General features: G+C 46.4%; 2 protein-coding genes and 1 long non-coding RNA gene across 4 annotated transcripts in view; 2 read left to right on the top strand and 1 right to left on the bottom strand.

The window, feature by feature from the left end:
* Positions 1–1,161, bottom strand: part of PDE6D (phosphodiesterase 6D) — a 49,975-nt gene extending 48,814 nt beyond the window's left edge. The window contains exon 1 of the mRNA XM_025889582.2: positions 924–1,161. Within this exon, the coding sequence (XP_025745367.1) occupies positions 924–973 (50 nt within the window). The 5' untranslated portion in view covers positions 974–1,161. The remainder of the gene's footprint in view (positions 1–923) is intronic.
* A 200-nt stretch (positions 1,162–1,361) lies between these two features.
* On the top strand, positions 1,362–6,556 carry LOC141370031 (uncharacterized). The gene is made up of 3 exons (XR_012373713.1): positions 1,362–1,750; positions 6,011–6,165; positions 6,391–6,556. It is a non-coding gene; the product is annotated as an uncharacterized lncRNA (long non-coding RNA).
* An 83-nt stretch (positions 6,557–6,639) lies between these two features.
* Positions 6,640–26,965, top strand: COPS7B (COP9 signalosome subunit 7B). Of its 2 annotated transcripts, XM_025889558.2 has the most exons (7): positions 6,640–6,794; positions 8,435–8,612; positions 13,585–13,660; positions 16,626–16,714; positions 18,756–18,958; positions 21,851–21,956; positions 25,716–26,965. In XM_025889558.2, the coding sequence occupies exons 2-7, from the start codon at positions 8,451–8,453 to the stop codon at positions 25,872–25,874; spliced, it is 795 nt and encodes a 264-aa protein (XP_025745343.1). In that variant the 5' UTR covers positions 6,640–6,794; positions 8,435–8,450; the 3' UTR covers positions 25,875–26,965. The 2 variants fall into 2 exon arrangements, with proteins under 2 accessions (XP_025745343.1, XP_073733382.1); XM_073877281.1 differs by lacking the exon at positions 8,435–8,612 and having other exon boundaries at positions 6,644–6,794.
* The last annotated feature ends 522 nt before the right edge of the window (positions 26,966–27,487 follow it).

Raw genomic sequence — 27,487 nt, 5'->3', positions numbered from 1 at the left:
GAGAGAAGGTTGCACAAGCGGCACTACAGGCCCGAGGCAATGATTTCTCTATCCTGCTAAATCCTACCGTCTCCCCAACGTAATCAAATAATTGCTGGACAGCTCCACCTTGTCTACGCGTTAACCACACAAACGCGAGCGAGCAGATACCTTTGCCAGGAGTCCCAGTGCAACACCAAAACACCTCAAGGCACCTCACGCACGACTTTAGGGTCCTCACTTCGCTGGACAGAAAAGTCCAAAAGCTGAGAAAGAAGCAGCCACCATCCAATGCCTCAAAAGGCCAAGACAGAGTTAAGATGAAGTCGATCCCGGGCTTCTCTTCGCCCACCTTCCTCTGCTCCAGCCCTGGAAGGAGCCACAAGTGAGGCAGAGAAGTTGTGGAAACAAGGCGGGGGTGGGGTGGGATGGGGGAACGCGGGAGAGTTTAGCACAAGCATTTGCATTTGTCCCACACAAGGTCACTCGCTCCGAGTCACTTTCTCCTGTTCCCCCGGGGGCTTCCCGCCAAACGGGCTGCTGGGCTTCCAGGCCAGCTCGCCGCGCCCCCTCGGTCCTTCCCTGTGGGCCGCAGCCCCTTCCCGGCCTCTGGGTACCGGCCGAGGCTCGGACCCAAGCCTGCCTCCCCGATACCCGTTTCCGACGCCCGGCGCTTCTCCCAGCCCAATTTCGTCCGGGGCTCCTCCGCCTCCAGCTCCGGGGGCTCCCGACAACGTCCTCGTCCTCCCTCCGGACGCCCCTTGCCCAACCTCCAGTGCCCGGTCCCGCCGGGGGCCTGGACGCCGTTCCCTCCGTCCCCTCCCGCCGAGATCCCGTCCTGGTGCCCACCTGGCGCGGCCCCCGCCCCCCGCCCCCGGCCCGTCTCCTCAGCGAGCTGCCGCCTCCCAAGTCCTCCCGGCCCCGCCCCGCTCCCTGGCGGATACAGTTTGAAGCCCCTCAGGATCTCCCTGGCCCGCTCGTCCTTGGCTGACATGATGCGGCGGTTGCCGCCTGCGGCTCTCCCACGCTGGCGCGGCGGAGCTTCGCAGACGGTGCCCAGGAACGGAGGACAGAGCCGCAGCCCGGCCTGGAGACCTCGGGCGAGCAGCTGCCGCGGCCAGACCCGGACCGGCCTCTCCCTCCCCTCAGCTCCCGCTTCTGATCCCTTCTCCTTCCCCCTAGTCTCGGAGCGCCCGCCCCAAAGCCAATGGAAAGCCCGCCTCGCCGATTGGCATCCTGGTCAGCCAATAGTAGCACTTAGCGGCTTCGCGGGGGGACGACGACGAGCGTCAGTGGGAAGGGCCCTCCCCGGGAAGTCCCGTAGGACAAATTTTTCTTTAGGTCTTGTTGCCTAGAGTTTGCCCCAGCGGAGGGTTGGCTTCAAATCTGCAGAGGCTCGAGGGGCCCGCTCCCTCCGCAGGGCACACTAGGGCTCTGAGATGACGACGGGTTGCACTGTGCGATGTGAGAGGGACTACGTTTCCCAGCATTCCAGGGGGAGTGCCCGGGGGAACCACAGATCCCAGCACGCAACAAAGAGGCCCAGGGACTACAAATCCCAGCATTCCCTGCACCCTGTTCTTCTGTAACTTAGACTCCAGTGTGCCGCGCAGTGTGCGCAAATTCATAAACCCTCCTTCAGCTTTGGGGTTTCTGAATTCGGAGACTTGAAACTGTGCGGGAAGACCCCCTTAACTCTCAGAGGAGGATGACAGCCCAGAGAGAGGTAACCTCTGTTTACATGGAACTCAGAAATCTCCTGCAGATCATGGTAAGGCTGCAAACAACAAACAAAACACTGATTAAACCACGGAAGATAATATGACCAAATGACTCCTTCAAATCGTGCTTGTCTGTTGGTCTGGGGCGCCTTTTACTTGTTTTGCAGGGGTTTCTGGTGTGCTCCTGCGTTGGACTGGGAAAGATATCGATTGTATACTCAGAATATCCATACCGGAAGGGATATTAAGAGAATTTGCCAATCCAACTCCTCTTGTTTTACATACGAGGAAACAGGCCCAGAGAGGTGAAGAGATTGTCCACCGGTTACAGCAACTTGGGACCGAGTTAGAATTCGGCTCTAAGTCTCCTGACCCGCAGTCTGCGTTGTTTACACCACACTAAGGTGGCGGTATTTTTAGCAACATGGCTATGTGATTATTATTCTCCTTGGTGAAGTTTCCCCATCTAGGTTGGAACACCCAGAGGTTAGGCAAGCATTCATTTGGTGGATTTCCTGTTAGAGAAGGAGTGTGATGTTTGTTTATCTTCAGTCTAGGAAGGACTTAGTGGTTTGATTTGTTCTTTGTTCGTTGCTTAAGGTGATATTTAATGTGATTTTAGGAACTAGGTAAAATTGTGTAAACTGAGGTTTCCTTGGACATCTACTATCTCTTTCCCTAGGCCTTCCTTCCTCTTCCCGTCCCCCTTTCACCCATCTAGGCACCCACCCAATTTTTCCTTCCATTGTAATTCAACAAAGAGCCTTTTCAGGTTTCCGGTAAAGGGTGAAAGGCATTGTCACAGCCACCAGGAAGATAACCATCTAGTCAGGAAAGAAAGGAGACTGCTGAGATTCAAGATGAGCTGCAGTAAATGTCATAAGGGAAAGGTCATCAGAATGCCACAGAGGTTCTGATGGAAAGATTAATTCCAGCTGGCAAAACTGATGGAGGAGGTGGCATTTGAATTTGAAGGATGGGTTGATTTTTTTTTCTGTTAAAAAAATTTATCTTGAAATTTTTTTGTTAATGAGGTATGATATATGCAGGAAGGGCACTGTTTTTATATATGTATACACCTCTGTCACCACCCCCCAAATCAAGATATAGAACATTTCCAGCATCCCTATGCCCCTTCCCAACTGGCACTGCATCCTCCCATCCCGACAACCACTCTTCTGGCTTCTATTACCATAAATCAGTTTTGTCGTGAATTTCATTTAAATGTAATCACACAGTATGTACAGTAGGAGTCTGGCTTTTTTCGTTAATTATTTTTGTGAGATTCATCCACGTTGTATGTAGCAGTAACTTTTTTTTTTTAATTGCTGACTAGTATTCCATTGTATGTATCTAGCAATATTTGTCTTTTCTGTTGATGGGTATATAGGTTATCAGTTATCAGTTTTGGGCTTTTGTTAACAAAGCTGCAATGCGCATTCTTATAGGTTTCTTTTTGCAGACTCTGCACTCATTTCTAGGAGAGGAGTAGCTGGCTTATACAGTATGCATATGATCAGCAACAGTAGTTGTTTTTGCCAGTTTTCCAAAGTGTTTGTATCACTTTGGCCTTCACCAGCAATGTAAGAAAATTCTAGTTGACTTTTATCCTTGTCAAAACAGGGTCTTACAAGTCTTTATAACTTAGGTATTTTGGCTAAATGTGGTATCTTTTTTTTTTTAAAGATTTTATTTATTTATTTGACAGAGAGACAACGAGAGCAGGAACACAAGCAGGGGGAGTGGGAGAGGGAGAAGCAGAGCAGAGCTCGGTCGTGATCCCAGGGTCCTGGGATCGAGCCCCGCATCGGGGGCAGACGCTTAACAACTGAGCCACCCAGGTGCCCCTAAATGTGGTATCTTATTAATCGTTTTTTCTTACATCGTCTCTGGTGTTGAGCACCTTTTCATATGCTTTTTGACTATTTCAGTGTTCTCTTTTCTAAGTGCTTTTTCAAGTCTTTTGCCCACTTTTTAAGTTAGGCTTTTTGTCTTCTTATCCTTATTGATTTGTAGTTCTTTATAAAGTTTGGATATGGAGTTCTTTGATACAGGTTTCACAAATATCTTTCCCAAGTCTGTGGCTTGCCTTTTTAGTCTCGCCCTGGTGTCTTTGATAAACAGAAATTCTTAATTTTATTTTTTTTAAAGATTATTTATTTATTTGAGAAACAGAGTGAGCGAGCGAGAGAGCACAAGCTGGAGGAAGGACAGAGGAAGAGGGAGAAGCAGGATCCCCGCAGAGCAGAGAGCCTGATGCAGAGCCCGATGTGGGGCTCGATGCTTGGCTAGATTCCAGGACCGCTTAACCAACTGAGCCACCCAGGTGCCCCAAGAAATTCTTAATTTTAATGTAGTACAATAGTTCAGTGTTTTCTTTTACGATTAGTGCTTTTTTGCATTAAGAAATCTTTGCCTACAGGGTTGGTAGGATTTTAACAGACAAATAGGAGGGAAGAGCATTGCAAAAAAGAAGAGAGAGCAAGCTTGAGCATAGGCCCTGGTGTTAGAGAGGGAAGGTATAAGTTGTGTTGGGCATGGGAAGGCCTAGAGTTTGGGCTTTAAGAGGGTGGGGCGAGACAAAGCTGGAAAGATTGGAGGGGAGCATCCTGAGAAGGGTTTTCACTGCGGCCTTGGAGTCTGGACATTACTCTGGAGGAAGTAGAGGTACTGCCAGAATATATACGAACTCAAACAGAACTTAGTTGTCTTCTCTCCACCGCCAAATTTGCTCTTTCTCCTCTGCAGCCCCATCCACTTAACACCACCTCCAAGACAGCTCTGGCCATGGTAGCCAGAATCCTGGGTGATATCCTCCTTCCCTATACCTGCCTTCAACTGGTCACCAAGTCCGGCAGATTCTATAGTCTAAATGCCTCCAACAATGTCCTTTCTTTTTCATGCCAACTGCTACTGCCTTTGTTCAGGATCTCACAATCCCTTATCTATACTATATCAATCACCTCAAGAGTTTCCCTGCCTCGGGGCGCCTGGGTGGCTCAGTCCTTCGGCTCGGGTCGTGATCCTGGGGTCCTGGGATCGAGCCCCATGTCGGGCTCCCCGCTCCGCAGGAGGCCTGCTTCTCCCTCTCCTGCTCCCCCTGCTTGTGTTCCCTCTCGCTGCGTCTCTCTCTGTCAAATTAAAAAAAAAAAAAATCTTAAAAAAAAAAATAAGTTTCCCTGCCTCCAGCTCTCTCCATATCTAATCCATTCCTATAGCAGCTAGTGTGATCATTCTAAAGTGTCAATTATTCACACTTCTCCACAGGTCAAAAGCCCCAAGTAACTCCCCAATGCCCTTAAGATAAAATAAAAACTCCTTTGCATGCTTACACTTTTTGTGATTTGCTTGCTCATTCTTCCACGCTCAACTCAAGCCTCATCTCCAGAACCGTGCCTTAAATCACCTCTCCCCAGAGCACAGGCAGGAGAGCCTTATCTGTAGCACTAGGGTGCCTGTGGCAACTGTCTGTCATAGCCAGAGGTCTGTCTCTCTCAGAGGCTGTGGACTCTCCCAGGTAGGAACTTAGCTGTATTAAGGCTTTTACCTGGTATACTGCTTTGCATGTGGTTTATAAGACCCTTGATGTCCTGACTCCAGGTCTGTAGCCCTCACTTCTCATCCTTGAACCTTGGGTTTCAGACACTCTGGGTTTCTTTTTTGCATTAGTATATGCTACACAGAGCAAGCCTCTGTGACTGTGATCTGCTGCCTTTCCCCCCCCTTTTTGCTCAGAAGATGCCTGTTTTCTCTTAACCAACATACATACTCTCTTCTGTGCTTCCAAAGTATTGTCATATCTCTCTCATAGCACTTAAAACATTAAAGCTCCCCCCCCCCTTTTTTAAGTAAGCTCCATACCCAATGTGGGGCTTGAGCTCACAACTGGAGATTGAAAATCTCATGCTCTACCAACTGAACCAGCCAGGCACCCCCACATTGAAACTTTTTGAGGGCAAGAACCTTGTCTTCTCTTTATATAACATTCTAGAACACAGAGATTAGAACAAAACATTTTTTGAATAAATCAGTGGGTTGGTGCTAGGCTCCTTTGCATTTGTCTGACTTCTGCACTATGATTCACCAAAAGCAACAGGGTTCTTTTCCTTGTCTTCAAGACCCGAAAGTCTGTGGTGTGTACTTTAAAGGAACCAGCTTAAGTGTTAAGCTTTGTAGCATTCCTTAGCCATCTTCCAGGAGAGTTGCTAAGTACCAAATGCCACGCTACTTTTGTCGTTTTGCTCACAGAGCCATTGTTGGCTCAACGCATCTCTTGCTTATTTTAAAACTTCTTCTTTTTTTTTTTTAAGATTTTATTTATTTGAGAGAGAGAGAGCACAAGCAGGGGGAGCGGGAGAGAGAGAAGACACCCCGCTGAGCAGGGAGCTCAACGTGGGGCTCGATCCTAGGAGCCTGGGATCATAACCCAAGCCGAAGGCAGACGCTTAACCAACTGAGCCACCAGGTGCCCCTATTTTAAAAATGTTTTCTGAACAGAGGTCACGAATATGGTCTTTGGCTTCCCATAGCCTGGGGTCCAAAGCCGACCTTGCCACTTAACTAGCTTTTGGATTTTTAAGCTTAGAGTTATGGTAATTCAACTAGACAATGTACACATCTGGCACATGGGAAAACTCTCAATAAACGGGAGTTGTTATTACACTTAATATGTCTTTGTATCCCGGGGTAGCCGCAGCTGCCGTAGGGAGCTCCTGAAGAGTAAAGCTCGGCCAAAGCGGTGAATTCGAGCCCAGGATGGTGATGGCGATGGTTTGGGCCCCCGCACTGCCTGGACTGCATTCCTCTCTTCAGGCTCCTCTCCACCCCGCTCCTGGGCTACGACCCACCTCGAACCGTCTCTCCCAAGCCCAGGCCGCACTGGAGGTCTGAGGCTGCCAACGCCGCGGGGGGAACCTAGTGTGGGCGGAACTCGAGTGCAGCGGCGGGAGGCTTCCGGGGGAGCCGCAAGGGCAACGGGTCGGCGGAGGCAGAAAAGCGTCGGACGCCGGGCCGATCATGGACGCTTGACAACCTGCGGACAGGCGCCGGGAGGCCGAGCCAGCGACCGAGAGGACGGAGAGACGGCGAGGGCAGGTAGGTGCCGGCGAGAGGGCGGGGCCCGGCGCGCCAGGCTTGTCCCAGCCGTCTGGCTTAGCGCCAGTCCCCAGGAAAGCCCGCGGCCACACCGCGCCGGCCCCGCCCCGGGGAGCGCGCCCCGCGGCTCCTCGCTCCCCACCCGCGGCCCTGCCTGGAGCACGCCGCCCGCCTTGAAGTCCACCCCAGCCTGCAACCCTCAGTTCCTCAACCGAGGCCGTCATCGCTTCCCCGTCCCCAAAGGCTGCCTCTTTGCCCCTCTACTGTGCATCAAAATAGCGCCCCCGCACGACGCGAATTCTTCTCCCCTGTGTCCCTGGCCGCTTCCTCCGGCCCTTCCACTTCAGAAAAAAGCGACTCTCAATGCCTCCTTGCCTCTTTGCGCCTACAGGCTTGGCGCCTTAGGCCGAGATTTTTTTGAGGGACCGAAGTTTCTGTTCATTTCTTCCCTCTCCACCCCAGGCCCCTCCATTCAGTCTCCACACGTCTGCGCTTGGAAGGGAGGTTTTCGTTCCATCACCTCTCTCCCGCCTTCTCCCACCTTACCCCATCTCTCCGCTTCCTTCCTCAGCAACTTTTCTTCCCTAGCACTTCACTTTTTCTGTTTCGGGCAAGACGTTCTTAGGTAACCCTAAGTCAGGCGACATGCTTGTTTCTCTCATACTGTGAAAGGACTGCTGCTCTATATGCCTGCCTCCACAGGAAAACTTGGTTTCTCTTGCACCAAACTATCGTTTGAATTATTCTTTTCTTCACTTTACCTCTTCTTCTTTTTGTAACACTGCCCCCAAATGTGTCGTTCTTGGTGGAGTAGTCTTTTCTTACACAGGATTCCTGCAGAGTAGGTATGCAGTGTGTGTTCCCATTTAGTCAGCGTGTGATTGGATTAACAGTTGAGGGACCCTCGGCCCCTAATGTCTTCAGGATGGCAATACAGTATCTTCATTGTTTTGTCAAATCCTTTTATTATTTTCTTGAGATTTCGTACAAATTCTGAAATCATGTTCGGTAAAATCACCTAGCATTAGGAGGTCAAATAGATTTTCCTCAAGGACTTACACAGCACGTATTTTCTTAGTTTGAATATGTTGATTATCTTTCATTATGATTTCCCCCTTTTCTTAGGCTCAAGTGCCTTCTTTGATTAAATGAGACATCTTTCTTGTCTGCTTTTGGTGGTTTTCCTTATCTGTATGTGTGGGTGGGATTCTAATGACACACTGTAAGCTGTAGCTGATTGCTTTTGCTTACATCTTCTGCCTCTGTGTATGGGCAAAATTCTCTGTTTCTTAATTACAGTCTATAAATGAGGTAGATATAAAGCAGCTATTGAGAAACTCCTGGGTGTTTCCTTGGATCTGGTCAGGTTTAAGGGCTTAGAAGGTGCTGCTGTTGGAAGATGGCCACATGGGGATGAAGTGGCTTTTCCTAAGTGTGTTTCAAACTTCTGAGCAAGGACACAATCCCTTTAACTTTAGGTGGAACCCTGCCCATCTCACAAAGTAGTCATAGCATCTGGACTGTTTTTCTTTTTTGGATACTATCAGATTAAAGTATTCTGATGTCTGATCTGGCAATAAATAAGCATAGACTTTGCAAAGGAGAAGGAAGAATCGTTGAAACACTTTTCTTTTGGACAGATTTCAAGGCCAGAGAATGGCAGGTGAACAGAAACCCTCAAGTAACCTCCTGGAACAGTTTATTTTACTAGCCAAAGGTACCAGTGGCTCAGCCCTTACTGCTCTCATAAGCCAGGTGTTGGAGGCTCCTGGAGTATATGTCTTTGGAGAACTGCTGGAGCTGGCCAACGTGCAGGAGGTAAGAGCAGTTTCCAAACAATTTCTCTGTCTTCTTTGTTCTAAACCTTCCCGTGATTCTCCAGGTTCCCAAGGAATTTCAGTGCTGAAGCATTGTGGACCTGTGAAGGGGTGCTGTTGAGGGGAGGATGGGAATTGGGGGGGAAGAGGGAAGGAGAGCAAGGATGATGTTTTGGGCTCCTTTTGGTCAATATTTTCATCTCAACTTGGGGTAGAATTAGATTGGGTTACTAATAATTTGAAAGATAGGGGAAAAATCCACTTGAATCTGATAAATAAGAAAAGTAGAGTATAAGCCTAGCTGGTGTTGAACAGAGGTACTTTCAGGCATTTGCAAGGACCAAAAAACCTCCAACGCAAATATAGACAAGACGGATTGGTCAGGTACATACCAAGCAGAAAATGTTGCTATTGAACATGAGCTGGGCCTGTTGAAAATGGCAATGTTATGCTAAGTGGATGTGTAAAAAAATTGGACATGAAAAGCTAGGAAGTAGTCCTTTTTGCTTTGTTTGCTTCTATTTGTGATTGTTGTTATTGAAACTTTGGGTATCTAGTTGTGGTTGTTGTGCCTTAAAAATGAGAAGATTGGTGAAGAATGACCCAGTAGAACAAAGAGATGTAGAGCAACCTATACTTTTCAACCTCTGCGTCTCACTTTGGATACTTTTACATTTATTGACTGATACTTTTATATTGATTGTTTGATTGATTGAAAAGTCTGGCAACATCTTTATTGCTTTGGGCATTGTGCTCAGAAGCTCTTAAAGAGTGGGTCAGCTTCCTCTTTACCGTCACAGCTTCTCTCTGGCTGCCCAGGATGGCGCTAGCTCTGGGGGTGGCCGCCATGCACAGATCAGTGTGGTGCTTCTCATGGATTGTGTGCACCATGCTGCCTGGACATTTGTGTCGACGGTGGTCCACATGTAGGAAGTGGCTGGCTTTTGCTGGCTGGTTCTTCACTTCATGACCGTTAGGACACCTTTGCCACCAGTTGCTGGCTCCATGTCCACAGCCTTGTGGTGAATCAGCCCCTTGTGGCAGAGGTGTGGGCCTTCGGGTTATGGGACTGCTGCTGCATATCTTCTTATTCTTCTTGATTAGGAAACTGAAGCAGTTCCCCATACCCTCTATTGCTGATGTATGGACCTGGCATCATCTTGTCTTCCTGTGATAAACGGAGACAGAAAGAGCCACTTTTACATTTTAATTGTGATTTTTTTTTTTTTAAGAGGGGGTTGGGGAGAGAATCTTAAGCAGGCTCCGCACCCAGTGTGGACCCCGATGTAGGGCTCGATCTCACAACCCTGAGATCATGACCTGAGCCAAAATCAAGAGTCGGATGCTTAACCGACTGAGCCACCCAGGCACCCCATGAATTTTTATTTAATGCCAGCTTTGCTTGCTAGACTAAGCTCTGTAAGGGTAAGGTCTGTTGTGCTTCCCATTGTTTCCTTAGCATTTAATATGTAGTCTGACACACAGTAGGCTTTTAGTAAAAATTTACCAGAGATGTAAAAGAAATCCTGTGAGGAAAAATTTTTATTTTTGTTTTTAATTTTTAAATTTTTTAAAAAGATTTTATTTATTTATTTGACAGAGAGAGATATAGCAAGAGAGGGAACACAAGCAGGGGGAATGGGAGAGGGAGAATCAGGCTTCCCGCTGAGCGGGGAGAGGAAAAATTTTTAAAAACTAGGTTTATTTTGGGCACCTGGGTGGCTCAGTTGGTTAGGCGACTGCGTTCAGCTCAGGTCATGATCCTGGAGTCCTGGGATTGAGTTCCACATCAGGCTCCCTGCTCAGTGGGGAGTCTGCTTCTCCCTCTGACTCTACCCCCTCTTGTGCTCTCTCTCTCTTTCTCTCTCTCAAATAAATAAAATCTAAAAAAAACCCCCAAACTAGGTTTTTTTTAAATAGGTTTTATCTTTTTAGAGCAGTTTTAGATTCATAGCAAAACTGAGAGGAAAGTGCAGAGATTTCCAATATATCCCTGCCCTCATACATGGATAGCCTCCCCCATTACCAGTATCCCCCTCCAATGTGGAACCTACACTGACACATCATTATCACCCAAAGACATAATTTACATTAGGGGTCACTCGTGGTGTGGTACATTCTGTGGGTGTGGATAAATGTACAATGACATTGTTCTCCATCACAGTATCATACAGAGTAGCTTCACTGCCCTAAAAATCCTGTGTTCCACCTATTCATCCCTCCTTCCCCTCTTAATCCCTGGCAACCATTGCTCTTTCTACCCTCTTCCTAGTTTTGACTTTTCCAGAATGTCATATAGTTGGAATTGTACAGTATGTAGCCATTTCAGATTGGCTTCTTTTACTTAGTGATATGCATTTAAATTTCCTCCATGTCTTTTTATGGCTTGATAGCTCATCATTTTTTTGACAGAAGAGATGACAAAGGGGTAATATGTTCCTTCAGGTTCCTGAAAAGCCTGAATGAATATGCCAAGTGGTTTCATAACTATGGAAGATAGGCTGAGAGGAGATGGATGAAAATTAAAATGAGGAAGACATTGATTTAGGCCAGTGGGAGAAATTTTAGAGTATCTGCTCTAAAGAAAATAGTCTTTTAGGCTTAATTTTGTAATTATCTGTCTGAAAAGTGGGGGCTAGATTTGATGGTCTCTTCCTTGTCTGTTTTAGGACCTCAAGAGGTTCTTGATAACCTGAGAAGGTAGACTGGGTTAATAGGAAGCCAGAGTTCTCGTGGGGGTGCTGAGTAAATCACCTCTATCTCCCCAGGTTTGTTTTTTTCCATGTGTGAGCTGGGAACCCTAGTTGCTTTTCAATGGTCTGAAATGATAGATGTAGTTCCTGGAAACAGTTTTTTTTTAAAAGATTTATTTATTTATTTTAAAGAGAGAGCGGGGGGGGGTTTGGGCGGAGGGAGAGGGAAAGAATCTTTTTTTAAAATTTTTTTATTGTTATGTTAACAACACACTAAATTAAAAAATTTATTGTTATGTTAATCACCATACATTACATAATTAGTTTTTGATGTAGTGTTCCATGATTCATTATTTGTGCATAACAACCAGTGCTCCATGCAGAACGTGCCCTCTTTAATACCCACCACCAGGCTAACCCATCCTCCCACCCCCTGAGAGGGATAGAATCTTAAGCAGGCTCTATGCCCAGTGTGGAGCCTGATGTGGGGCTCGATCTCATGACCGTGAGATCATGACCTGAGCTGAAATCAAGAGTCAGACGCTTAACCACCTGAGCCACCCAGGTGCCCCTTGGAAACTTCTTTTTAAAAGATGGTTTACAGAGAGGGAAACAAACCATAAGAGACTCCTAATCTCAGGAAACAAACTGAAGGTCGCTGGAGTGGTGGGGGGTGGGAGGGATGGGGTGGCTGGGTGATGGACATTGGGGAGGGTATGTGCTATGGTGAGCGCTGTGAGTTGTGTAAGACTGATGAATCACAGACCTGTACTCCTGAAACAAATAATATATTATGTTAATAAAAAAATTAAAAAAAATAAAAGATGGTTTAAATTAAGTAGTATTACTATTGGCATCCACAGAATACTGCTTGGGTAATACTACTTTATGGAGTTTGATAAATTGGAAGAGTAATGGGTACATATTTGTGAGTAAAAGAAACACCCAGTTAACTGACAACAGAGCAGAGAAGTTCCAGGCAGAACAGTATCTCTTTTTGTTTTACTTCTACAGATGGCTCTTTGCCATCCACATTAGTGAGGAATAAGTAATTTTTTTTTTTTTAAGGAATAAGTAATTTTCATGAACATTTTTATTTGGGACTGCCTGATATTGTAGTTCCCAGTCCCATGTGGGCTGTTCTGTCACACTTTATGCTGTGCTAATCTCTCCCAGCACTCATACTATTCATGTAGTGCTGAAACTTGGAACCTACCCTACACTTTATTCAGTTTGGACTGGTAGTGGCTTGTGTTATACCTGCCAACCCGGTGTGTAGACAAGGCTGCTCCAGTCCTCGTTTTTTTGTTGTGTGTGTGTATGTGTGTGTGTTTTAAAATATTTTATTTATTTATTTGACAGTGAGAGACACAGGGAGAGAGGGAACACAAGCAGGGGGAGCAGGAGAGGGAGAAGCAGGCTCCTGCTGAGCAGGGAGTCTGATGCGGGGCTCAATCCCAGGACCCTGGGATCATGACCTGAGCTGAAGGCAGATGCTTAGCCGACTGAGCCACCCAGGTGCCCCGTATGTGTGTGTTTTTTTTAAGACTTATTTATTTTAGGGGGGAAGGGCAGAGGGAGAGAGAATCCTCAAGCAGACTCCCCGCTGAGCATGGAGTCCAATGTGGGGCTTGATCCCAGGTCCCTGAGATCATGACCTGAGCCGAAATCAAGAGTCAGATGCTTAACCTAATGAGCCACCTAGGTACCCCTCCAGTCTTTGTCTTAATGGGAAGGAAGCTCTTTTTTTTTTTTTTTTTAAGATTTTATTTATTTGTGAGCGAGAGAGTGCACAATCGGGGAGCGGTGGGCAGAGGGAGAAGCAGGCTCCCTGCTGAGCAAGGAGCCCAACGTGGGACTTGATCCCGGGACCTTGGGATCATGACCTGAGCTGAAGGCAGACACTTAACCAACTGAGCCACCCAGGCATCCCAATGGCAAGGAAATTCTAAGAAAACCTGAACTGCTCCCAATACTTAACTGCTGTGTGTGTGTGTGTGTGTGTGTGTGTGTGTGTGTGTGTGTGTGTGACAAAAGCAGTTGCTTAGGCATGCTATGTGGAGTGTAAAATGTGTATTCCTGAGAGAGAAAAATTAAATTTAAAATTAAATAAATCTTATTTATTTTTTTCCCAAAGAATCAGAGTGGGAAGGGACCTCAGGGACCATCTAGTAAAACAGTCAACTGTGGCTGATGATCATCACCCTTTGCTTGAACACTGCAGTGATTGGTAGACAGCTTGGTCCATGAACTGTTTGATTTATTTTTTTCCCTCCTCAGCTTGCAGAAGGAGCTAATGCTGCATATTTGCAGTTGCTGAATCTGTTTGCCTATGGAACATACCCAGATTACATAGGTGAGTTGGCTAAAATCTTCCAAAGACTTTTCTTAATTATGTCACTCTATTTGGACATATTGCCTCCATGAGGATCACTGAGGTCTGGGATAGAAAGCATGGGGTGGGAACTTTCTGACCTGGCTGTTTCCCACTTTACTGAGCACTGTAGGTGACCTCACATGAGGTCTTTTTTTTTTTTTTTTTAAAGATTTTATTTAAGGGCGCCTGGGTGGCTCAGTTGGTTAAAGATTTTATTTATTTAATTGACAGAGAGAGAGAGAGACAGCGAGAGGGGGAACACAAGCAGGGGGAGTGGGAGAGGGAGAAGCAGGCTCCCCACTGAGCAGGAAGCCCAATGCGGGACTTGATCCCAGGACCCTGGGATCATGACCTGAGCCGAAGGCAGACGCTTAACGACTGAGCCACCCAGGCGCCCCTCACATGAGGTCTTTACCTTCTCACCCTTTATTTCTCTGTGGGTAAAAGGGGGACTATGTTTATGCTCATGTGTAAATATAGTCCTTATTTGTTTTCTAGATGAGATTCTTGAGGCTTGGTGTTTGTAGAACACTTGAAACGTTGTGAAGTGTCAGAATACCCAGTTGTAAAGTACTTAAGTGTTTTATTTTATTTTATTTTATTTTTTTAAAAGATTTATTTAACAGAGACACAGTGAGAGAGGGAACATAAGCAGGGGGAGTGGGAGAGGGAGAAGCAGGCTTCCCTCGGAGGAGGGAGCCCGATGCGGGGCTCAATCCCAGGACCCTGGGATCATGACCTGAGCTGAAGGCAGACGCTTAACGACTGAGCCACCCAGGCACCCCAGTACTTAAGTGTTTTAAATATTATCAGAATAATGTCACTATATTGATGAAAATTTGGAAAATAGGACACAAAGTCACTCATAGTGATATCACCATTAAACTACTTAACAGCATTATGTTGCTGGACTTCTCCCTTTTGTGTTTTTTATCATGTAGGTGTCATTCAGTTATGTATACGATATTGTATCTTTTCTCACTTATTTCATAGGCATTTATCCATGTTTTACATCTTTGTAGTCATTTTTAACATTCTGTAATCTAAAACTCCATATTCAGTCCATTCTGTTTTATAGGTCATTTGACTCTGTCTTTCTTTCTTTTATTTTATTTTTTTAAGATTTTATTCTTAAGTCATCTCCACATCCAACATGGGGCTCGAACTCACGACCCCAAGATCAAGTGTCGCATGTTTCACTGACTGAGCCAGCCAGGGGCCCTGATCTTTTGAATTATTTTATATTAGGATCTCAAGTATCAGGAATGAGGTGAATGCATGTGTAAATACTAACTTACCTTCCACCCAAGCCATTTTTGTTTGGCTTCCTTAGTTTTTGTTGGTATGACAAAGGCCTGCTAGTTTACTTTAATGGTATGACTCAGGGCCTTCCCTACTATATCCCAGACTTCTTTTTCCCTTTCTTTCCTCCTGGTCACTTGAACCTACCCTGTGCTGTGTCATCTGGTCAGTCTGCCACGTGTTAGTTTTTTCTGACCTTTGCTTTGTTCCAGTGAATGTGTCTTCTGTTTCCATCCTCACTAAAGGGACAACATTGCACAGACTCTGGAACCAGACTGCCTGAATTGTATTCTAGCTCCACTTCCACTACTTGTGTGTCCTTTGGCAAATTAAATAATCTTCTGTACCTCAGTTTCCTTATCTGTAAGATGGGAGTAATAATAGAGGTCCACAATCCTTTACCTGTACTCCTTGGGCTAGATGCTTCAGAATTTAGAATTTTGGGGACTCTAAAGAGGTAATAGGCATATGCCATTTTATGTAACACCTCCAAGATGTGGACAGCACCTGATGAAAACACATCCATGGTTTTGCAGCAAAACAAATGAAGTTGTACAACAAGTGGGATTAAAAGCCTGCTTCCGTTGAGGTCAGGAATTGCCACCAGATGAATTTCAGCAGCATGCCCAAGAAAAAAGTCAGCTTGGATTCACCTTTTTGGAATCCAGGATAAGGAATTGAAGGCGTTTGGATCTGTCTTTCGAGGTTGCTGTGAGGACTGAGTGGGTGTGTGTGTACATGTGCCCTGCGGCTGCTGCCATTGCCCTTGTTATCATTACTGTTAGTACTAAAATTTTGCCCATTCTTTAAGGCTTAGCTCAAACTCCATCTTTCTTTTCCTTTCCTGTCCCTTCCAAGGTGATCATGCTCACCTGCTGTCTCTGTTTCTCTAGTTCTTTCCTTTTCTCTCCTGTCTCCCCTGTCTTCCTCAGCCTCTTGCTTGCTCCTGGTAGTTTGGTATCTTTCTTCTGGTCGTTCTGTCTTGCACCTGTAGCTGTCGAATACTCAGTTGTAAGACCGAGGATAAGTCCAAGGCCCTCGAGTTGCACAAATCTGTGGTTATTATCCCTGGGGTTGTGTAGTGCAGCAGACCTGGCAAGGTCCATCTTATCTATCCTTTTTTTTTTTTTTTTTTTTAAGTTCATTTAACAGAGAGAGACAGCGAGAGAGGGAACACAAGCAGGGGGAGTGGGAGAGGGAGAAGCAGGCTTCCCGTGGAGCAGGGAGCCCGATGCGGGGCTCGATCCCAGGACCCCAGGACCATGACCCGAGCCGAAGGCAGACGCTTAACGACTGAGCCCCCCAGGCGCCCCCATCTTATCTATCCTTGACTTCCCTGAATCACTTAAGACAGTGCATTGCACATAACAGATTCCCAGCAAAGATATGCTGACCTTGGTTGAATGTCACACAGGGCACAGATAGTATTCCCATCATTTTGTGCATTCATGCCTGGCTTTTCAGGAGCACATGGTCTTCCAGAGAAGACAGGAGGTGCTCATGGAACATTTGCCTCATGAATAAGTGCAGAGTCATGACAGTGAATCAACAGATTTGGTGTGGGGAGTTGGTGAGCTTATTCCATAAAGAAATTCTAATTTTATTTTGTGTTTTGATTTTTGTGGTGGGTGGGACTGAGCAGCCAACAAGGAGAGCCTGCCAGAACTGAGCACAGCTCAACAGAACAAGCTGAAACACCTTACCATCGTGAGCTTGGCGTCGAGAATGAAGGTACAGTGCCGAACCTCTTCCTGTCTCGCTCCTCACTGGCTTCGGTGCACGAGCTCCCAGCTGTGCATAGTCGTCATACCATGGATGCATAAAATTGGCTTGGCAAAGGACAACAGAGATAAAGATAACCATTAAAATAGTGTAGATAATTACTCACCATTTCATTCAGGAAAAGTATGCCCAGGAGACCTTGTGAATCAGCAGGTCTCAGTTCTGGTATGCTGCAGTGACTCACTTGGTGTGAGCATTTTGCCATACCAAAGGGAGACTGCTGTTTCAAGATAGGTAGTTTTTCAGATGGGAAAACTTTGCCTAAAGATTTTATTTATTCATATGACAAAGAGAGGCACAGCAAGAGAGGGAACACAAGCAGGGGGAGTGGGGGAGGGAGAAGCAGGACCCCCCACCGAGCAGGGAGCCCGACGTGGGGCTTGATCCCAGGACCCCGAAATCACGACCCAAGCCGAAGGTAGACGTTTAACGACTGAGCCACCCAGGTGCCCCGAGAGCTAGATTTTTATTTTTATTTGTTTATTTTTTTAAAAGATTTTATTTATTTATTTGACAGAGAGTTAGCAAGAGCAGGAACACAAGAGGGGGAGTGGGAGAGGGAGAAGCCGGCCTCCCACGGAGCAGGGAGCCCGATGTGGAGCTCAATCCCAGGACCCTGGGACCATGACCTGAGCTGAAGGCAGACGCTTAATGACTGAGCCACCCAGGCACCCCAAGAGCTAGATTTTTAACATGCTGCCTTCTTCTGGGGGTTGTCAAGCTTAATTATCTTAATCAGGATTTTTGCCTTACATGCTCTCTTTAGACGCTAACCTTCTGTAAGATAACCTCTCCATCGTATCTCTTAGTCCTCTGCCCCACTCCATTTAGAAGAGGCCTTGCAGCCAGCTTCTCGTAGCCATTAACAAAGAAAATCCAGATTTGGTTAATTTACAGTTGATTTTGGCTCTCTGCCCAATCCCAGCATAACTGTCTAAGTTTCTGTGGGGCTTTGGAGGTTTGCCCTTTGCATTTCCCCTCCTGTGACTGAGCTTGAGAGATGTAGATTTGTTCTTGCATTGCCATTTCAGTTGCTGAGATCATTTTCCCTGGTCTAATAACAAATTTCTTGATTCTCAGCCTGGCATTTCAGGTGGGAGGCCTGTTTTCTTAGGAAATGAGGACTTGATCCCCCCTCCTTTTTTTTTTGGCCTGATCATGGACTTCCCAAGTGTAGCAAAGAGTAGGAGTAACTTTTTTCCTTATCTCTGCAACCTGTCATTATAAGCCCATCTACATCCCTGAGTTTCAGACCTTTAGTCATAGAAAACCCCTCTAGGTATGTTTGCTGTTATTTTCTTGTTTGTATACTTCTTCGTCCTATCTGTTTTTGAGATTTGATTGCTGTATTAACCTCCAAATTAGTAGTGATGTGTCCAGAAAACTAGATATTTAGATATAGAGTTGTCTTAGATAAATGTAAAATGTTGGTATAGCCCAATAAGGGACTGCTGTTGGGGAATTGACATTGGTTGTAAGAGTCTGAGAAAACAGATGTAAACTTCAGGATGACCCCTGAGTTGGCAGTACCCCCCTGGCCACCTGTACATATGTTAGCCTGCAAATTTTTTTGCTTGTGCTCTCCTGGGCAGGCAGCCAGTTCTCCTCTTCAGTGTCTGAAATTGTGTGGGAGTTTTATGATGATCTGGCATTTTATGTCAAGTCTGCAAGCTTCCAGAAGGTGGTAGAGTGGCACACACCGAGTATTTCCCTTTCTCTTCTGGGACACTAAGAGTGCTTCACAACATCAAAACTAAAAGCTGGGTGAAGTCCAGGAGGTAGAGAATCTAGGAGAATGCATTCCTAGATGCTGTGGGTCTTGTTTCAGTCCCATAGGTCTCACAGCTCACATTTATCTATGTCTTGTTGCCAGAGTTATTAATAATTACCACCAGACTGCATTTCCCAAACCCTTGAGACAGGTGTACACCTGCATTTTCTTTAGCGCTTGTCAGTGGTTTTTGTAAATATCACATGGCTTTATCTGCAGTGTATCCCCTACTCCGTGCTGCTGAGGGACTTGGAGATGCGGAATCTCCGGGAACTGGAAGACCTCATCATTGAGGCTGTGTACACTGACATCATCCAGGGGAAGCTGGACCAGCGAAACCAGCTGCTGGAAGTGGATTTCTGCATTGGCCGTGACATCCGAAAGAAGGATATCAATAATATTGTCAAGACCTTGCATGAATGGTGAGACTGAAAGGAGGGGTCCCCCCTCGTTAGGGAGGGGGACATACGGCGTGCCCTCTGTGCCTCTGCTTCGGGAAATGTTGTCTCCCAGTATCAGCTGGGGCTGCTTGGGAGCTGGAGCCTTAGGACAGTAAGCCAGGGAGTGGGGCTGCATTTGTGACCAGAGCTGTGTGGCAGCAGGAATCCCTGCAGGCCTCCCAGGGCCTTAGTGGTAAAATAGTTCTCATCCTGCTACAGCGGGGGGGCTGTTTAATAGCAGGCTTGGCAGGTGGAGCCTCTGAAGCCTAGCCATGTGACATGGATCCAGTGCTTTCCAAACTCAGCGTCCGAGTTTGACCAAGCTCAGGAAGTTAGTGTTGATCAGATTCTGTGGATATGAGAACTCACGCTCAGTGTCGGTAACTTTGGGCTAGTGTTGGTAAAACATTGTGAGGAATAGTGAAGAGAAGGAGTGGGTTATTCTAAGTTGGAACACAGATGCACACACAGACTATTTGATAACCATATTCTGGTATATAAAACGAAGTGGGACATTTGTGGGGCACCTGGGTGGCTCAGTTGTTAAGCGTCTGCCTTCGGCTCAGGTCATGATCCCAGGGTCCTGGGATCGAGCCCCGCATCGGGCTCCCTGCTCAGTGGGGAGCCTGCTTCTCCCTCTCCCATTCCCCCTGCTTCTGTTCTCTCTCTCACTGTGTCTCTCTCTGTCAAATAAATAAATAAAATCTTAAAAAAAAAAAAAGTGGGACATTTGCATGTTCTCTATTTTATTTTTGTGTTTTTTTTTTGCATGTTCTCTATTTTAATGGAATTTGATGTTTGCAAGAGCTTTGGACATCCTACAAGGATTTGTTACGGAGTTATTAAAATAATTTGGAGCTTATAAAGCCAGATGAGCCTAGTTGGAGAAGAGATTTTAGCTGAGTTTTGAAGGAGGGCTGGGTTAGTGAGAGTTGGAGGTGAGGAGAGCATGTTCCCAGGCAGGCACGGGGTGTTGTTGGAAATCATGAAGCAGAGCAGGCAAGCTTTGTGCAGAGGGTTAGGGAAATTGTCTTCTTTAAAATAGACTGAAACATTTCAGGCATGAGTGGCCCAGCTTTGACTCCCTGACCCCCTGTCCAGACCCTGCCAAGTGTCCCTCCCTTCAGCTACTATTGGACCCCAGGGCATGTACTGTCCACTCCTTACCCCAGGTTCTGTCCCAAGTGGGGCCTCAAACACCTTGCCTTTACAACATCTGACACAGGCAGGAACTTTCAAAAGATTTAAAAGTGTTCAATCAGAATAAATAGGAAATAAACTTAGAAAACACCCCTTGCGTGAAAGTGCCCTGGCACAGAAATCTAGGCCTCCAGTCCTCCTGTGTCGGCTGCCTTACTCCATCTTTGAGATGACTGATGCTGTTTTCATGCCCCGAGTCTGGCTTCATTGGGTTTCTACCCAGAGGTGCCATCCTAACGCCATCCCAGGATGTTTAGTAGTACAGACTCTTAAAGCTTGTGTTGAAGCACTGGAGTTAGATTTGAAACAAAATTGTTAGGTAGAGCAGTACTCCAAATATGACAGAATGTTTGCAATTACTTATTTTAAGGTGGAGGGTAAATGTGTATTCATTGTACTATTCTTTCAACTTTTTTTTAGGTTTTAACATTTCCAAAACAAAAAGTGGGGAAATGAAATAATGAGGGGGATGACAATTAGGAAGTAACAAACTTTTTTTAAAGATTTTATTTATTAAGTGTGTGTGAGCAGGGGGAGGAGCAGAGGTAGAGGGACAAACAGACTGCATTGAGCATGGAGCCCCATGCAGGTCTCAATCCCAGGACCTCAGATCATGACCTGAGCCTAAATCAACAGCCGAAGGGGGCGCCTGAGTGGCACAGCTCGTTAAGTGTCTGCCTTCTGCTCAGGTCATGATCTCAGGGTCTTGGGATTGAGACCTGCATTGGGCTCCCTGCTCAGCAGGGAGTCTGTTTTTCCCTCTCCCTCTGACCCTCCTCCCCGCTTGTGCTCTCTCTCTGTCTCAAATAAATAAATTAAATCTAAAAAAAAAAATCAAGAGCCGGATGCTCAACTGACTGAGCCACCCAGGCGTCCCAGAAGTAATAAACTTCTGAGAAAAGGGGCAATTTTTAAAATAGGATGCTTTTAGGGGCGCCTGGGTGACTCAATCGGTTAAGCGTCTGCCTTTGGCTCAGGTCATGATCCCGGGGTCCTTGGATCAATCTCCTCATTGGGCTTCCTGCTCAGTGGGGAGCCTGCTTCTTCCTCTCCCTCTGCTGCTTCCCTTACTTGTGCTCTCTCTCTCTCTGTCAAATAAATACATTTTTAAAAATCTGAGGGCGCCTGGGTGGCTCAGTTGGTTAAGCAACTGCCTTCAGCTCGGGTCATGATCCCGGAGTCCTGGGATCGAGTCCCACATCAGGTTCCCGGCTCAGCGGGGAGCCTGCTTCTCCCTCTGACCCTCTCCACTCTCATGCTGTTTCTCTCTCTCTCTCTTTAAAAAAAAAAAAAAAAAAAAAAAAATCTTAAAAAAAAATTGGATGCTTATAGAAAATCATTTTTCTGTTGAGAAAAGTGGTGAATCCGTGCCACCTGTAAAGTCTGTCCTAATTCCCTTGGGGGTACAGTCTGTGAAACTTTCCCATGGGATACAAAGGTTGACATTCAAGCTGTGTTCTAGGAAACCATCCCACATCCTCCATGTTTGTCTCCAGGTGCCCTGTGTTACATATTCAGAAATACTGGTCTTGGAAGGAGTGAAGGGCAGGAGCCTTCCTTGGCAGACAGGGTGTTAAAGGAAGTCCCTATCGGGTGTTGGGGACAGAGGTTTTGGAGGCTGGAGGAGAGCTCCCAGGCCTTTCTGTGGCTCAGGGCTGGTTATCTCCGTTGTAGGTGCGATGGCTGCGAAGCGGTTCTGCTAGGCATCGAGCAGCAAGTTCTGCGAGCCAACCAGTACAAGGAGAACCACAGCCGAACTCAGCAGCAGGTAGAGGCGGAGGTAAGGAGGACATCTGTTACCTGCTCCGGGGAATCCCTGTTTGCTCCTTCATTTTCTTGGTGTAGGCGCAGCAGCCACTAACAGACAGGCACCAGGCTAGTGGGGTACAGATGCGGATGATGTGGTCCTTACTTTTCATGCTCTCTGTCTCCTTTCTGATTCCTGGTTGCCGGAGGGTGAGCGGGCTCGGAGAGCGGAGAATGTTGTCATTTCACGGTATACATGTACTTTGCAGCTGTAGAGCAAAAGAAATGAATTTGGGGTGGGTCTTAAAGATGGGTGAAGGGGGTGATGCAGTGGGGCAGGTTCAAGGCCTTGGTTCTGTTCTGCTGCTGAAGCTGTGTGGTAGGTGCACTGTGTGCATTTTATTCTTTAAGCTACGCGTGTGTGTTATAACCTTTTAACATGCATGATAGATTTCATGTTGAAAAAGGAAGGAAGGGGAAACATTTGGCAGATGAAATGCAAGTGAAAGTGTGTTATTATGGTTTTAGTGACACCTAGTTGTTCCGGACACAATTAGCCTCTCAAAACACAGGTTCTAGCCTTCGGGTTAATGGGACCTCGTGTGCTTGTGGCCTGGTGACTTGCGACCTCAGAATTCAGAGCCATAAGCTAAAAATTGTAGCATTGGAAGTTCTTTTCTGATATGATGGAGCTTGAAGTGTTCATGGTATTTATAGAGTTTTCTAAGTCGTGTGTCCAGGAATATGGCAGAATGGGACCCAGAGTTAACGTTCTTAAGAAACAAAAGAAAAGTAGATATGCCTTTCAAAGGGGGATTTGTGAAATCTGAGGATTTCCCTTACTCTGTTATATGTACTCCTTGAGAATAAAACCTGTCTTAATTATCTTTGTAAGACCAGCTTCTTGTCACATGCCTAACCATAGTAGATGCTCACATTGTTGTACTGAATATTTTTGTGTGTCTGTGGATTGCTGAACTCCACTTTTCATGAACTAGAACACATTTATTTTGGATATACACACATCCCTACATACATATATGTACATAAGTCTGAATGTTCAGTGCATTGTTTAATTTTTAACCCTACTTCTAACCAAAGAAGTTTGAACTACATTTAATTTAGCACAAGCTAAAATTTAGCTAATTAGCTAAATGACAAATACATTTAGGACAGTAAGCCTGCTGCTTCTCTGAAAAGCTGTGTAATCCTCATCTGGGATATTGTGGCCTCTTCTCTGAGCTGGGATTGATGTCTGAGCAAAGTCGGAAGGGCAAACCACTCTCTCCTATCCATTGATTTCTTCCCTATGAATTAAACTGTAGAAACTAATGAAGTTTGGGGGTGAAACACACCCACTGAGCTGGGGTAGCCTATGTAAAGCAAACCATCCTTAACCTGATGGGTAGCCGGAGAGGAGCCTGATCACTGCTGGCGGCCCCACTGTGCCCAGACTGTTGCTAATTGTGTGGTAGGTGGGGGGGCTCGGATTGTGCTCACTAGCAAAAATGAATGATGTTAATTTCAGAATTTTGAATGGTTCAAGTTTATTTCAGTGACAAATGGCATCTGATGAAAGAAGGCACTGACTAATGGTGAGCCATGACCAATGCTTAGAGAACAGTGTGGGCTCTTAAATTACGGTTATTACAAAGAAAGAGAGAGTCAGTGCACATGGATTTGTTATCAGAGGCCTACTGTTGGAAAACCACAGCTGTGGTTACTCTGCTGGCAGAGCCTGATGCTGCCACCAGGTGGCGGTAATAATTTGATTAAATTTGAGAGAAAGAAATTTGAGGAAAAGACCAAGGCCACCTCCACCACCAATTAAAACAATTTGCTGCCTTGGGGTGCCTGGGTGGCTTAGTTGGTTAAGCGACTGCCTTCGGCTCAGGTTATGATCCTGGAGTCCCGGGATTGAGTCCTGCATCAGGCTCCCTGCTCAGCGGGGAGTCTGCTTCTCCCTCTGACCTTCCCCCTCTCATGTGCTCTCTCTCTCTCTCATTCTCGCTCTCTCAAATAAATAAACAAAATCTTAAAAAAAAAAAAAATCTACTGTCTTAACAGTCTTCTAGAAAACCTGGAACAGACCATTATGGGACGAGAGGGAGCATGGTCAAAACACAGAGCCTTGTCCGTTCTCCATTCAGTAAATGTATAATTAGGGTACTTCGTATAGGATGCTGATCATTCCCCAGCAAAAGGCACATAGAAAGCTTTTTGTTGATTTGAAAAGAAAACAAATCTACCAAGAACAAAGGGGCAGAGGGAGAGGGGGAAGCAGATTTCCTGCTGAGCAGGGAGCCCAACGACTCGGTGCTTGATCCCAGGATCCCGAGATCATGACCTCAGCCAAAGGCAGACGTTCACCCGACTGAGCCACGCAGGTGCCCTGAGATGGCACGTCTTGGACTGGCAGGACACTGGGTGAAGCCACACTTGACTTAGGATGCCCTCTGTAGTCACTGTCCCAGCCCGCCATCCTCTTTTGATGCGCCTTTCAGGGAAGTTGTGTTGATTGAGGTGACAGCAGTTTAGGGCATGGCTGTTTCTACATCGCAAAACAACAAAAACCAAAATAAAAGAGCTTTAATCTAGTCAAGGCTCATTCTGTGGATGATAGATCTCTTCCAGGAGCTCGGTGTTGGCCTTAGACACAGCATTGTTTCTTCTCTGTGTTAGGACTGCCTCTTACTCAAGCTACTGAAATTCTGACTGCTGAGAACGTTTGACCCTGACAGCTCCCTTCTTTATAGAAAATGCTGCCTGCTTCCCAGAGAACACGGGGGTCATCAAACTGGGGAAGCACCCTTATCTCCTCTTATTCTTTCCAATGCTTTTCCTCCCCTTTTCCTTCCTCTCAGCTGGCTGAGGGGCAAAAGCATAAAAGATCCTTTAGAACTGGTGTTGGGGAATGCGTATATAAACAGGCACAGCAGGGCACAGTTGGTAGAAGTATAACATGGTATCTCTTTTCAGAAGGCGAGATAGCAATAGTTGTTAAAATGTAAAATGTGCCAACCCTTTGATCTGGAAAGTTCACTTCTAGGAATATGTCTTCCAGTGCTATTCACAAAAGTACGAACAGGTAGACATAGAAGACTGTTCGTAGCAGCACTGTACATAAGTGAAAAGCAAAAAATTATAAAACATTCATAATAACAGTACACAGATGATACCAAGGATGTGTGTTTTGATGTGGAAAATGTTCAGAAGTTGCTTAAGTAATTTTGAGCCCTCCTTTGTTAAGTAAAGAGATGTGTGCTGAAAAGCGGTGTAATCGTGTTTTGCCAGTCCTGACACTATGTTTTCGTCATTTGTCACTTGGGTGGCTGAAGTTCATCCTCTAGTTGCTTAGTCAGGAAGGCTCGTGCGGCTGTATTCCCAAAGCTCCTGTGAAAACGTTTTTAGTTTCATACATGAACAGTGGTTAACTGACTGTAGTGTTTTTAGGAACCCCTTTTTGTTTCTAAGGCCATTTTAATCGGTACTTTCTTTCACTGCTGTGTTGTGCCTCTTTGCCAGATGGTCCACTTCCACTGGCTTATTCCCTCTTTTCAACCAAGGAAGCGTTAGTTCCATTTTTTGCTTGACTTATTTCCATGTATTGTCTACGAGTAACCCCTGCTTGCTTCTCCTCATCTGGCTTTCTCAAGATAATCTCAGATTTTCTTGCCGAGGTTTCTGGGTTTTCTTCCCTGGATGGCCCCCAGTACAGTGAGAACGAGTTTCAACGAGTTTTTGGCACTTAGAGGCTGCACTTGCAGCACACTAATTCTGTGTCTCCCTCCAGGTTACCAACATTAAGAAGACACTCAAAGCCACCGCGGCCTCCTCGGCTCAGGAGATGGAGCAACAGTTGGCGGAACGGGAGTGTCCCCCTCACGCTGAGCAGAGGCAGCCCACCAAGAAGATGTCCAAAGTGAAAGGTCTGGTCTCCAGCCGCCACTAGGGCTGGCTGGGGCAGCTGGTACTCACCAGGCCTGGGTCAGGTGGGGAGGGGACACCAAGGGCCTATTTCCTCCCCTCTCTATCTTCCGTGAGTTCCAGACCTGCCCGTCCCCTCACCAGCGCCTCCCACTCTGTTGGTACTGTTCCAGAAGAACCGTTAATCCTTTCCTCCCCCACTCCGTCCTCCCCCAGTTGTTCCTTCAGACTCAGGGGCTCCACTGATGCCATCCCAACAGGGTCAGACACTGCCCAGCTTCCCTCCAGGAGCTTCTTGTCTTTGTTTAAGGGCTTGTCTCCCTCCCAGTTTTTCTTTTGCTCCGTGTCATTTTTGTCAGGCTGGTCGTAAGCCGGAGGCAGCTTTAGCCGGCGCACAGGGATGGCTGCGAAGGAGGCTGCTCTCTGAGTGAGGAGGAGGGTATGCCTTCTCCAGCCCCATGTACCACAGTACCCGCACTGGTGCAGGTGATCTCTAGCCAGGTATCAAATGCTTTGTTTTCCCTCTCCTGCCTTACCCCTTGTTGGCAGCTCCGATCAGGCCACGGAGGGATGTGATGCTGGGCTATGTTTACTAAACCTGCGGGTTTTCAGCCTCTTAAGCCCAGCTCCAATCTCTCATTAGTCAGGAGCACTGGGTTGACTAACCTCTCGTATCTGAGCACCCGTGGAGGGTGCTGCGGGTCTGCTGGGTGGCAGAAGTTTCTTCTGGTTTGGTGTTCTTTGCTGGCCATGCTTCCTGCCCTGCTGCCCCCCGACTCCTCAGCCTGGTTTTCAGTGTGAAGGCCCCAGCTGCCGCCCGGAACTGTCTGCCGACACTTGCTGTCCTGAGACCCTTTATCCCTCCCGGCGGTGTCCGAGCTGGGGACGGTCGTGCTGAGGGCCCTCTGTCTGCTGAAGGACCTGCTGCTGCTTCTGTCTCTCTCTTTCCACCCCTCCTTGGCTGATGACCCAGAGCCCTCTGATGATGGCATTCTCCTGGCAAGAGAAAAGGACTTGACTAGCCTTTCTGAACTTGAACAGTTTCAGGTTATATTTTAATTTTTTTTTTTTTTGTACAGGTTCTGATTCTAATACATTTCAACATGCTTTTTTTCCCCCTTGTGTCAATATTTGTTAAACTAATCGCCGGTGATTTTTCACCTGGTTGGAGGGTGGTGTGTGTGTTTGTGTGTGTGTGTGTGTGTGTGTGTGTGTGTGTGTGTGTTTTTTAAGGGGAGGTGGAGGTCCTGAACTGATAATTAAAGTTCAATGAGAGAAAAAGCACATTTAAAACAAAAAATAAAAGTGTAGATTTAATGTATGTGACTGTGGAGTGCAGGGTTGTGTAGCTGGTGGATCTGGAGGGTCTGGGATTAGGGTGGTTCAGGGAGAATGTGACACTCTTTCTGTTCCATGGATAAAAAATGGGTTTCTCCTTTTTCCAAACTGTCCAGCAGGTGTTGACTGTGGATTGAATGTCAACAAAGTATTGTTTCCCTTTTTACCCGGTCCGTGTGCCCATATAACCTTACGCTCAACTAGAGAGTTTAACTCCCAAATTATGTTTCATGAAACCCCTTGACAGATGCTCTGTGGAAAAGGGGTTCTGTTGTTAAATAAATTTCACACATCCTACAT

The sequence above is a fragment of the Callorhinus ursinus genome, unplaced genomic scaffold (assembly GCF_003265705.2).
Source record: "Callorhinus ursinus isolate GAN/ISIS: 27379988/994484 unplaced genomic scaffold, GSC_fseal_2.0 scaffold2, whole genome shotgun sequence".
In the NCBI taxonomy this organism is placed as follows: Eukaryota; Metazoa; Chordata; class Mammalia; order Carnivora; family Otariidae; genus Callorhinus; species Callorhinus ursinus.
Note: the sequence above shows the minus strand (reverse complement) of the source record. Positions and strands in the feature narration are given on the sequence as shown.

What these genes read in the sequence shown, in the direction of transcription:
- COPS7B (XM_025889558.2), top strand. Translation starts at nt 8,451, where the DNA reads ATGGCAGGTGAACAGAAACCCTCAAGTAACCTCCTGGAACAGTTTATT. An exon ending in AGCTGGCCAACGTGCAGGAG is followed by an intron (nt 8,613 to 13,584) that starts GTAAGAGCAGTT and finishes TTCCCTCCTCAG; the next exon opens with CTTGCAGAAGGAGCTAATGC. An exon ending in AGCAGCAGGTAGAGGCGGAG is followed by an intron (nt 21,957 to 25,715) that starts GTAAGGAGGACA and finishes GTCTCCCTCCAG; the next exon opens with GTTACCAACATTAAGAAGAC.